The sequence below is a fragment of the Podarcis raffonei genome, chromosome 6 (genome assembly GCF_027172205.1).
Source record: "Podarcis raffonei isolate rPodRaf1 chromosome 6, rPodRaf1.pri, whole genome shotgun sequence".
NCBI classification, from domain to species: Eukaryota; Metazoa; Chordata; class Lepidosauria; order Squamata; family Lacertidae; genus Podarcis; species Podarcis raffonei.
This window is the reverse complement of record NC_070607.1, coordinates 78,878,226-78,890,640: the sequence shown is the minus strand read 5'-3', so window position 1 is coordinate 78,890,640 and position 12,415 is coordinate 78,878,226. Positions and strand designations below refer to the sequence as shown.

Sequence of the window (12,415 nt, the reverse complement as noted above, 5' to 3'; positions counted from 1 at the left end):
CTGATGGAACAAATGAAAGAACAGGGTGTTAAATTCTACCCGCTGCTCTAATCCAAGAGAGTTTATGGGCATGTTGAGGACCACATCTGTCCAATTTAACTCTCAAATCAGTTTTCAAGATGATTGGGAAATATAAGCTACTATGTAGTGGAAGCTCTATCACGAGCACTGAAATACTACAATGTATGCACATTAAGGACAACATTGTGAATTCCAAGGGCTAAAAGAATGGCTTGATCGCAGCTCCTGTTTCCAAAGTAGGGGAAAATAGATTGCGATGCTTCTTAACACATTTGACAGTGGTCAAATGCTGTATGTCACCTTTGGGGAGCCATTTTGCACCCCTGCTCATGAACTTGATGCTTTCTTCTAGAGTAAGTATGTTGCATAGCTGTCAACCTTCCCTTTTTTTGCGGGAAATTCCCTCATTCCATCGCCGCTTCCCACTGCTATCCCGGATTGTTAGATATCCCGTAGACTGTCCCCGGGACAGGTGAGGCTGCTGATCCCTTATTTTCGAGGCTGCTGATCCTTTATTTTCAAATCTGAAAGTTGACAGCTATGGTATGTTGCCTTTTCCAGTCCTTGCTCTGCTGGCCAGTCCAGTGACCTTTTTCCCCTCTTCCCAGATGTTACATCTTAGAGAATGACACCGTTCAGTGTGACACAGATCTGTACAAATCACTGCAAGCTTGGAAGGACCATAAGCTTCATATAGACCATGAGGTGAGTGGTTTTGACAGCTGCATATATACTGGCACACATGGGAAACGCCACTTGTATTTGCATTCCTAGACACTAGCAAATCTTGATGCCTTAACAAAACTGGGAGGCTGCAGACCCTTAGCCAGACTTTGCATAACATCTCAGGCAGACTCGCCTGACAAGGTTGTAGGTTCCAGCCCCCCAGAATCTACCTCTTCTAAATTATGTGCTGTCCGCATTCTTTTTAACAAAGGGTGACAGTGTGATCAAAGGTATCAAGGGGAAGCAATAACTGGACAGCTGTCAGCTTTTGAGTGAGTGTCGCTTGGTCAGCTGCAAAATGTTTAGAGGCAATGGATGCTGCTGGTCTCTTGAAATGTTTGGTAGAATGGGACCAGCTGCTAAGCCTCTTCACTGTGTTAATTGATCTGTTTTCTTTTTAAGCAAATGAAGATGGATAGTATTGACAGTATATCCCCCCCCCACACACACACACACTTTCCCATCATCTCCAGGTCAGAGTCTTCAGACAGTTTCGCCTTCGAAGGCAGAGACTGGTAGCTCCTTCCTGCCAAGAGAAATTGTTGCTGCTATACAGAAATTCCTTTGAAATAGTGCTACATTATAGCTTTTCTCACTGTTTTGTGCATGGTGGTTTACCACTTTGTTGAGTGTATTTTTGTAAAAGGGATGCACCTAAGGGTTTCCCTTGGTCCATGGAAGGGCTTTTGATCTGAATCGTTGTCGTAGTGATTTCTGAACAGTATTGACCGATATGCCCAGTGTTAGAAAATCAATGACAGCCACTTTGAAAATAGAAGTAATCAACCATGGAAAATGAAAAGGAAGGTTGTATCGTGCTTAGAAATAGCAGAGACACATTCAATATTATCATGCAAAAATGAGGAAACCCACCTTGTGTTTCTGTTAAAAATGTTTAGAGAGTAACATCCCTATAATATAATCAGCATAAATGCCACCCCAAGAGGGTGCAGAAAAATGTATGAATACATCCTCTTCTTTCTGATCTCTCCCCTCCTGCAACCTTTGCATTCAGACTAAAGATTTATTCTAAACCAGTGCCGTGTATTCTGCCTAGCAGTAGCTTTCGAAAATATTTCCTATCCCTCCAGTTTGATGTGATTTAATTGGAGATCCCACAGTTCAAACAGGGACCTTACGCCCCAAAATGTGTGCTCTGCCATGTCTAGATCCAGTGTGGTGGTGTGGTTAGAGTGTCAGACTAGGACCTGGGAGACCAGGGTTCTGGTCCTCACTAAACCATGAAGCACACTTGATGACCTTGGGCCAGTCACAGTCTCTCAGCCTAACATCTGCCTTACAGGGTTGTTGGGAGAATAAAATGGAGGGGAAGGCAGGACTATGTATGCCACCTTGAGCTCCTTGGAGGAAAGGTGAGATATAAATGTAATAAATAACTAATAAGAACTTGTGTAGCCCCATCACTCTGTAATGAGAGACAAGATACTTCTCTCATTACAACTTCAGACATAGGCATAGCTTCGTGCCTGTTCTTATCTTTTTAAAACAAGGCAAAGAAAAAACATTACCATCAGCCCTTGTCTTTAAAGAGACTCCCAATCTATTCCAATATTTTGAAGAAATTACTGTAAGAGCTGGTGTTAGTTTGTCTACTTAGTGCCTGACATATTGCATCTTTTGAGGATTAGGAAGGTTTCTTGCAAATAATAGAAATGCAGCTCTCCCCTCCGCAGTGCAATGATGCAAGTACGACGATCTTCCTGAGGGAAAGCAATTGCCAATTCAAGCTAATAGCTAGCTAGAAATTGCTCTTATTTCTTCTGCAGTTCCAAATGTCCGTCACTTAATGAAAGGGTTAATCTCAATACTATCTGCACCTAAGCTAACTTCTGCTTTTGTGGTTAAGCAGCTAGCAAAAACCGCAATTGCAAGCTGTGAGCTACTTCCTCTTTGCAATTACTTGAGCTCTGCAAACCAGGAACTACTCTCTGCACATGCTCTTTGCTGCAGTAACGCAAGAGAAGAACACACGAACAAGGGAAGGAGGGGCGTTTAGCTAGCCATATGCCATATAAGGAAATAAGCTTAACCTTGCCAGCTGATTGGAGAATTTGAAGAGGTGGGAAGAGATGGGCAGACTCTCAGGTATAAAGATGCTTGTTTATTTGTATCTATGGGCCAGTCTTTTGGGAACGATCCCACTGGCCACCTCTGTGCACAGATTTCAATAAAACTTTTTTCTCCAAAGAAGAATCTTTCCTGGTGCTTTTTGCTCTCTCTTCGGCCCTGGGGACGCAGGCAAACGATTCCCTGGCAAGGATAAGGCTTCAGCCTTCATTTTGGTGCGTTGGCCGGGAATTGCCCCACCCCAGGGGGCCGGGGAGGGCCAGGCCCGACCTCGGTGAACAGCCCCGGACCGGCGTTCGCGGCTCCAAGTGCGCACCCCTGCCTGTTCGTGGGGGGAGCCGGCCACACCGCTCCGGAGTGAGACACCTGGTCGAGGGAGAAAAGAGGACGGCCGAAGGAGGGGTCCGCAGCGGAACAGGTAAGCCCAAGGGAAAGGGCGTGGTAGGAAGCCTGATCAGCTTCCCCTGGCTGTGAGCAGTAGAGTGCCGCCAGAAAAGGGATAAAGGGTCTGGCCATGGCAATAAGGTGCTGCCCCGCCAGACAGGGACGGGAAAAGGGAAAAGGGGAAACAGGTGGCAGTGGAGTGCCGCCAGTAAGGTTGGGGAAAGGGGAAACAGAGGGAAAATTATTTTGGTGTGTTTTGTGTGTTGCATGTTGGAATTATGTTAGGGTGTGTTTTGTATGTTGCATGTCAGATACTCCAGTGGCTGAATTGTCAAGTGTGGGCCGGGGCTTAGCGTCCCCTTGGCCGAGCGATTGCAGGGCTGTGCATTTCTTAGCAACGCGAGTTCGCCAAGTCACAGTCTGTAGTGGTTGGTGTGTGAAAGGATCTTAAGCCTGGTTAGGAGCGGAGTATCTGAAAAAAAATGGGGTCTGGGGCAAGCTAACGTAGTCCTCTGAAATGTTTTTTAACCAACTGGAAAGCAGCTACGAAGCATGATGATTGGGTTCAAATTGAGAAGAGAGAGGATGTGAGGTTGATTGGCCCACCCAAGGAACTAATTGGCCCTCGGAGGGCAGTTTTAATTTGCAACTAATCAACCCACTATATCAAAATATCTTGAACGTCCACCCAGACCAGATCCCTTATATTTCTACCTGGAAAATCAATGTAGAAAAGAATCCACCGTGGCTGAAAGCCTGCCGAGGCGACGCCCCACAAAATACAATATGTGCAGTCCGACCGGCAGGGAAGTCAGAAAGGCCCCCCCGGTGATACCAGAACCGGAAGGAGAAGAGGGGGAAGTCATTAAACCGCCGCCACCCTATGCTCCACCAGCTGCCCCTCTAGCGAATCCCCCAGGCCCAGGGCCCCAGGACCAGGGAGGAGCCGGCCCTCAGCCTGAACCCTCCAAGGTTGATGAATTAGAGAGCGAAGAGGAAGAGAATGATGAGGAGTTTATGAAGGGACTAATTGAGTTAGCAAAGAAAGGAAAAATGTGGACACATTATCAGACATTGAGATTGCAACAGTATGTACAACCCTATGCGAAAGAAGTGGATGTTAGTTCCCATTTGTTGGCACAGAAGGAATGGATAGAAGCAGAAACCAGGGCGTCCCTCCATAAGTCCCATAAGGCACAGAAAAAGGGTGGGACTGCAATGATGCCTCTACGCAGAGTGTATGACCCACCAGCCCCCCAGGACAGGGTGGGGAAGCACCACCATGCACTTATACAGTCCAACATGTGCCTTTTTCAAGTGCTGATGTGTGCAATTGGAGAAATTAGAACCCTACCTTTGAGGAGAACCCAGATGATATTGCCAACGCCCCATTATAAAGACTGCCTTTGTAGCTCAGGCAGCGTCCGATATTCGCCAAAAAATAATAATCCAGAAGCCTGAGGGGTGCATCGTCCATGGGCTGGAATAGATGTTGGAAATAGCTCAAACCACTTGCAATCAGAGAGATGAGGAAGCCCAGAGAAAAAAGGAGAAGTATCAAACAAGGAAGTTGATGGCATTACAGGCAGCCACACCCACCCCTCAGGAAAGAGGAAGTGCCCGGGGAGGAGGGCGAAGCCGTCTGGGGAGGAATCAGTGCGCCATCTGCCGACAGGAAGGGCACTGGAAGAGAGAATGCCCTATTCTATTATTAGGAAGAGATTTGTTGGTAAAGTTGCAAGCCCAAATTACTTTTAAAGCCATGGGGAGAAGCCACAATGTCCATTATGTCACTTGGGGAACTGGTTGTGGAGGCACCCCTGAGGGAGTACTGGCGCCTCATGATGGTAAAAGAAGAGGAGGGACCCATCCCCGCCAGTATTCTGGAACAAGTGAACCCCCCAGGAATGGCAAAGAATATCCCACCAATAATTGTGAAGCCCAATCCATTTGTCAATCCTGTTGCAGTAAATAAGTATCCCATCCCACGAAGGGCGACTGAAGGAGTGTGGGTGCATCTAGAGCGACTGCTCCAACATAGGATCTTGAGGCAATGCCAATCATAGTGGAACACCCTTTTGTTACCAGTGAAGAAAGGAAGCAGGCTATTATCCTGATACCAGAACCAAAGAACTCCGTGGCTTTCTGGGGTCTGCAGGATTTTGTAGGATATGGATATTTAATTACAGCATCATTGCCAAGCCTCTACATGAGTCAACCAGAGGAACTGAGAGAGACCCCTTTGTTTGAGGCACAGAACAACAGCAAGCCTTCGTGGATTTGAAGAGGGCACTACAGCAAGCCCCAGCGCTTGGCATCCCAAACCCTGAGAAACCCTTTACTCTATTCGTGGATGAGGACCAAGGGACGGCGAAAGGGGTTTTGTGCCAAAAATTGGGAAGCTGGCAACAGCCAGTGGCATACCTATCTGAGCGCCTGACGCCTACAGAACAAGGCTTACCGCCGTGCATGAGAGCAGTTGTGGCAGTAGCCACCCTACTGAACAAAGCAGACAAATTTATTTTTGGCCAAGACACTGTTTGTGTGACCCCGCATGCAGTCCCAGCTCTGCTTGGCATGAAGGGTACCTATTTCCTCTCCCAAGCAAAGATGATGAAGAATATTTTAGCAGGCCTGACCTCAAAGATGAAGCAAACCCCCACTGGCCTTCATGGTTTGTGGATGGAAGCAGCTTTGTTAAGGCTGGACAGCGGAAGGCAGGCTATGCAGTGGTAGCCTTGGAAGACCAAGTGATCGAAGTGCAGCCACTCCCGCCTGGAACGTCGGCCCAGCTGGCATAAATAACAGCGCTCACCAGAGCCCTGACCCTAGCAAAGGGACACTGCAGATGCTCAGGAGCTGACATTGTCCGAAGAAGGATGGTACCTTACTCATGATGACAGAATATGGATCCCAGAGTCCCTTTCTCGGCAGATTGCTCAGAGATACCATGAGTCCACCCACATGGGACCAGATGCCACAACCAGACAGCTGAAGCAGTGCTTCTACATAGCCCACCTTTATCAACTGGCAGCCCAGATTTCCAGGAAGTGCCCGCTATGTCAAAAGAATAATCCCAGAACCGGACCCTTGGCTCCCCCGGGGATTCAGCATAGTGGAACTGCACCCATGGAAGACCTTGTTGTGGACTTCACTGAATTGCCCCGCTATGGACTACCTAGGTCAATAGGATCTGACAATGGACCAACCTTTGTCCACTCAGTTCTGCAATAACCCCCCATGCTAGTCAAAATGTGCAGTTTAATAATTATGTGCAGTAATTCTCCCGAGATTTTGTCTCTTTCTTAACAGGTGGACCCAGGCCCACTGCTGTTAAAAGTTGCTGACCTCACCCCTTGGGTCCACCACACTTAAGTGAAGAAGGCTATTTTAGATTGGACAGTTACACCAAATCCTGATGATCCTCTGAAGCTAACCATCTCCAGAAGAGCGCCAGACAACCGCCCTGCTGGACAAGTGGATGGGAGGGACGCCCGCAGGCAGCGTCCCCAACGTAGAGACTTTTTTTCCCCAGCAAATTTTAAGGCACCGCCAGGACTTTTGATATTGGGGCCAGAACTCTTTGATATAGTCACTCTGTGTGTCAGGTCTCTGCAAGGGTGGATATATATTCCTGTGGGTATATGTTAATATATGTAGAGGGAGAAGCCCCTTTCGGATACAGTATGTTGGGAAGAAATCATGAGAGTATTAAGCATCCACAAGGACAGGTGGGAAAATTGGTTAAGATAATAGGCTCCTCCTCACGTGGGACACAACCTCCCAAGAAGCAAGGCAGCTGATAGAGCACGAGTATCAGTGGGCCCTTCAGCAATAAAATAGATATGTCCCAGATAATAATGTCAGCATTTCAGCCACCATTGATCACATGGAAACAATGATAGCCAGGAACCCGCTGAAAACTACAGGAGGTGATCTATGGGGTTGGTTATATTTCTGGCTGCCTCATGGCAGTTGGCTCAGGCATATTGTGGTATTATTAGCAGGGCCGCTGTTAATCCTTCTGCTTTTTTGCTTCTGTATATCCTGCTTCGTGCAATGCTTACAAGGTGTGATGCAAAAAGAATCATGGCCCTTATTGCTCTCCCCCAGGATTATAAACCCGAGAGACCAGGACGAACCTAGGAGATAGGTTGTCCAAAAGAAGAGGAGGGAATTGAAAGGGTTAATCTCAATACTATCTGCACCTAAGCTAACTTCTGCTTTTGTGGTTAAGCAGCTAGCAAAAACCGCAATTGCAAGCTGTGAGCTACTTCCTCTTTGCAATTACTTGAGCTCTGCAAACCAGGAACTACTCTCTGCACATGCTCTTTGCTGCAGTAACGCAAGAGAAGAACACACGAACAAGGGAAGGAGGGGCGTTTAGCTAGCCATATGCCATATAAGGAAATAAGCTTAACCTTGCCAGCTGATTGGAGAATTTGAAGAGGTGGGAAGAGATGGGCAGACTCTCAGGTATAAAGATGCTTGTTTATTTGTATCTATGGGCCAGTCTTTTGGGAACGATCCCACTGGCCACCTCTGTGCACAGATTTCAATAAAACTTTTTTCTCCAAAGAAGAATCTTTCCTGGTGCTTTTTGCTCTCTCTTCGGCCCTGGGGACGCAGGCAAACGATTCCCTGGCAAGGATAAGGCTTCAGCCTTCATTAACAGACTGAAGAATGCAGCTGTCAAGCTTGGCTTCTGGCTAGAGAGGAAAATTTGGTACAGCAGCTTAAATCTCTTGGTTTTTCAAAGAGGGGTGAAAGTGCAACAAGAGACTGAGAACCCATCTGCACCATACAATTAAAGCAGTATTGTACCACTTTAAACCAGGCATGTCCAAAGTCCGTTTTGGGGGCGTAATCCGGTCCTAAAAAAAGGTCAACAACTTTGGTCGGCCCTCATGCATGTTCACTGCATCAAATCTGGCCCTCTTTGGGAAAAGTTTGGACACCCCTGGCTTTAAACAGTCGTGCCATCCCCCAAAGGATCATGGGAACTGTAGTTTATTAAGGATGCGGAGAGCTGTTAGGACTCCTCTGCTCTGCTCACAGAGCTACGATTCCCAGTGTTTTCTGGGAAGACAGGTTGAGTGTTAAAACTCTCCAAGAACTATAGCTGTGTGAGAATAGGGGTCTTCTAACAGGTCTCAAACACCCATAACAAACCAAAGCTCCCAGGATTCATTGGGGAAAGCCATGTTTGTTTAAAGTGGTACAATACTGCTTTAAATGTGTAGCTCTTATGGGGCCTTACTGGGGTTGTGTTTATGAAGATGTTAAAAGGGTGCGTGTGTGTGTTATTGACACCAATTGGGTGAGAGGATAGTAGAACTCTAACCAATGCATCTTACATCTTTCCCTTGTGTCCTTACTTTCTGCTGTTGCTAGATTGAAACTCTACAAAATAAAATTAAAAACCTAAGGGAGGTGAGAGGTCATTTGAAGAAGAAGCGGCCAGAGGAATGTGACTGTAACAAGATAAGGTACTCCTCCACCTATACTGGATTCGCAAACCTTAAGAAGTAGTTTCTGGGGTGGGGTGGGGGTGGGGTTATTATTATTAGCTTGGGCAATTTGGCCATGCAAACTATGAGGCTGTTGGAAATTCTTAGCAGTGCAAAGAGATGCTTTCTCTTGCCTACCACATTATTTGGGATTCCCACAGTAATGTTTTCCCAACCCATATCTTGAGCACCAATAATTCTCTAAGGGAATTATTGCATGTTTCATTATTGCCCTGCTTTGGAATATTTAAAGATGTGGGCCTCGTTGTCAAAACCAGCTGATGGTACAGTGAACTTGTGCCTGGACTGTACCACTTCAACCTACAGCTGGGCAGAATATTCCTGTTCCATAACTAACAGCAACAAAACCCATAAATAAATAAATCCCGACATTTAGAAAACGGGCGTGCCATTGGCACAGCTAGGATAGAGCCCTTCTCTGTTACATTCTCGCTTTTTGTTCATGGGAATTGCTAGGAATGCTTGCCCTGCAGTCCGAAGTAGTAAAACCAAGAAGAAGGTTTCCTTCCTCGTCTACTGTTTCCAAAAACTACAGCTGAAGTAGCTACATGGGTTGTGGGTGGGGAGGACCTCTGCTGCTCTAGTGCTTATGTTATATTTCATTTTTGTTACTGTGTGGAAACAAAAAGTGAGAAACTCTAGAGAGCAAAAAACATGTCAAAAGGGGCCAAAACTTTTTAGTACTTCACATTATACCCATCTTGTTCTTAACCAACAACAAATGTATGTAGAAAGTACAAAGCCCTCCCTTTCCATACTGGCTTTTGGTGGGAATAGTGTGTCTTGCTGATTAGCTTAGTAGGTTAGAGAGTGGTGCTGATGACGGCAAGGTCACAGGTTTGAACCCTGTATGGGTCCATATTCCTGCATTGCAGGGGCTTGGACTATTAGATGATCCACGGGGTCCCTTTCAACTCCATTATTCTGTATTGTGGGGGGTAAGTTCTCTCTCCTCCTCCTCTGTCTCTTGCCGCTACTTCAATTCTGCTTTCCTTTTAGTGAACCTTAATGCCTTTGTTTTATATTTTAATATTGTTTTTGTCACGTTTCATAAGCTGCCTATAGCTTACGGAGAAGTGAAAGTATAAAAAACATAAACGGAGGAGAGATCGTTGTTATGTACTGAAGTTCTCACCTGGGCCAGCAGGGGGATACTGTAGATAGTTCAGGTCCACATATGCAAATAAGGGATTGAAAGTGACGTTCAGTGATTGGATAGTTACAGAAAGTGGTTACTGTTGCGTTGTAGTGGAGCTCTATATAAGCAGGCTGGCTGAACCCTTCAGTTCTGTTCTGTTCTGGCCTGTGAATAAACAAGAGCTGTTTGAAGAATCGCTGTGTCGTCTGATATGTTCACCCACAACTTAACAATCGTCTCTTAGATAATTGTACATCTGGGTTTTTTGTCTTGCAGCTTCCATACTAAGCACAAAGGCAAACTGAGGCACAAAGGTTCTGGTGTCCACCCTTTCAAGTAAGTGCAAGCAGGCATCACTAGACGAGCAGCAAATGTGAAATGCTCCGAAATTCAGTTCTGCTGCAGTAGTTCCAAACAAAAAAATCTAACCAGAAGCATAAGGAAATGATAGGGATTCAACCTCTGCCTCTAGGACTCACATGCACATCTTGGTCATAGTTAACAATTGGTAAGGGTTGGAGGGCAAGGATTGTGGGAAGTGGGTGTGCTTCACATGCAGTGTGGAAACATTTGGGATTGCAGCTATTGGTTGTGCTGTTCCAGCAAAAACAATCCACCACCTGGATTTCTGTGCCATTTCAGAGTATAGAGAAAAGTGCACTCTCTTTGAAGGTGCCCTCATCTGCCTTCCTCTTGACTGTACCAGACACAGGAAATGAATGAAGAGCATAGCCATTCTGATCAGTAGCGACTGATAAGCCTCATTTTCCATGAATTTGCTGGTATAAGGTATGCAACGAGCTATTAGTTCACCCTGCACCCTTGTCTCTGTGCTGTAGGAAAGCCCTGCAAGAGAAGGACAAGCTGTGGCTCCTCCGAGAGCAGAGGCGGAAGAAGAAGCTGAGGAAGCTGCTCAAGAGGATTAAAAACAACGACACGTGCAGTATGCCCGGCCTGACTTGCTTCACCCATGACAACCAGCACTGGCAGACTGCCCCCTTGTGGACACGTAAGATATTCCCCCGATACTAACTCACAAGGCTGCATGCACTTCACCATGACTGTTGAGTTGCCTGCCAAGGCACAAGAGTGCATTAGCTTATGCACTCTTCTTCCAAAACAAGCAAGCATGCAATTGCGTCCCCCAAATAGAACTGAATTGCCTCTGAGAAGTGCTGTCTCCTATATCCCTGAGAGACCCATCATCACCCAGTGTCTTTAGTGCAGATTGGAGAGAACGAAACAAACCTGAGGCTGGTTTCCATGATGAGAGGCATTCGTGCTAATAACTTTCTGAACCCCACCCTTTTTGGAGCTGGGAGGCCTGCCCCTTTTATCTCAGAGGTGGTGGTGGGGAACTGGCTGCAGAGACTCAGTTGTGAGGGAGAGGCATCCACAGGGAAGCTCCCTGACATTACAATGCCATCTGCAGCGCTGATGTTTCAGAGATAATATGAGACTGCTAAGCATGGGGTCCAGAGTGCTATGCACAGTGTCTTGCATTCCTTTCAACAGAACAAGAGTGGGAAACCACAGATGAGGAATCTGAATGAGACTGCCCCTGCCAACTGTGGTTCATGCCCACCTTGAGTTCTCTGACCTAGCTGGAATGTATCAGTAAATCATATTTCCTCTGCTGCCTTGCTTGAAATGGGCAGGAGAGCCCAGTGTGGTCATGCATTTGTAGGAACTACCTTGATTTATGGGTTATCTCACAACACACAATACTTTACTATAGACTTTCAGCTTTAACTATTGTTACTGTTGTATTTGCAGTGGGTCCATTCTGTGCCTGTACCAGTGCAAACAACAACACGTACTGGTGTATGAGGACAATCAACGAGACTCACAACTTCCTGTTCTGTGAATTTGCTACCGGCTTCCTTGAATATTTTGATCTCAACACAGATCCGTACCAGGTATCCTTTTATATTTTTGTAAAGCTAGTAACAAGAGTGGCAGGATTTGCAGGGGGGGGGGGAACATTTCTGCAAATTCAGGCTTGTGCAGAGCTCAGAATAGAAGCTGAAACTCATATTTAACTTAGTTTTCTTGACAATTGCCTTAAAAGTAACAGCCATGTTTGTTATGCAGTAGGCTAGGTAAACGCTTGAGGCCATGCATTGTAAAATATATCCACTTTCTATTTGGAGATACATCCCTCCTCTACTCAAGTCCACCCAAGATGCTCTTAAACATAAACAAATAGAAGAGATGGATGAATTTTATTGGGAATATAGGTCACATCCCCAGAGTCAGGCTATTGAGCAGGCTTCCTCAACCTCAGCCCTCCAGATGTTTTTTGGCCTACAACTCCCATGATCCCTAGCTAGCAGGACCAGTGGTCAGGGATGATGGGAATTGTAGTCTCAAAACATCTGGAGGGCTGAGGCTGAGGAAGCCTGCTATAGAGCCATACAGCTCTGTATTGTCAACACCAGGGAAAGTGAACCTGCGGCTTTCCAGATGGTTGTTGGATACCAACTCTCATTGACCCCAGGCAACATAGTAGAGGATAAAGGGAGTT

General features: G+C 46.2%; 1 protein-coding gene across 3 annotated transcripts in view; it reads left to right on the top strand.

The window, feature by feature from the left end:
* SULF2 (sulfatase 2) overlaps nt 1-12,415 on the top strand; it is a 193,667-nt gene that overhangs the window by 176,808 nt on the left and 4,444 nt on the right. For all 3 annotated transcript variants that reach the window (XM_053394190.1, XM_053394191.1, XM_053394192.1), the window contains exons 13-17: nt 630-726; nt 8,614-8,708; nt 10,165-10,224; nt 10,728-10,897; nt 11,665-11,807. In XM_053394190.1, the coding sequence (XP_053250165.1) occupies nt 630-726; nt 8,614-8,708; nt 10,165-10,224; nt 10,728-10,897; nt 11,665-11,807 (565 nt within the window). The remainder of the gene's footprint in view (nt 1-629; nt 727-8,613; nt 8,709-10,164; nt 10,225-10,727; nt 10,898-11,664; nt 11,808-12,415) is intronic.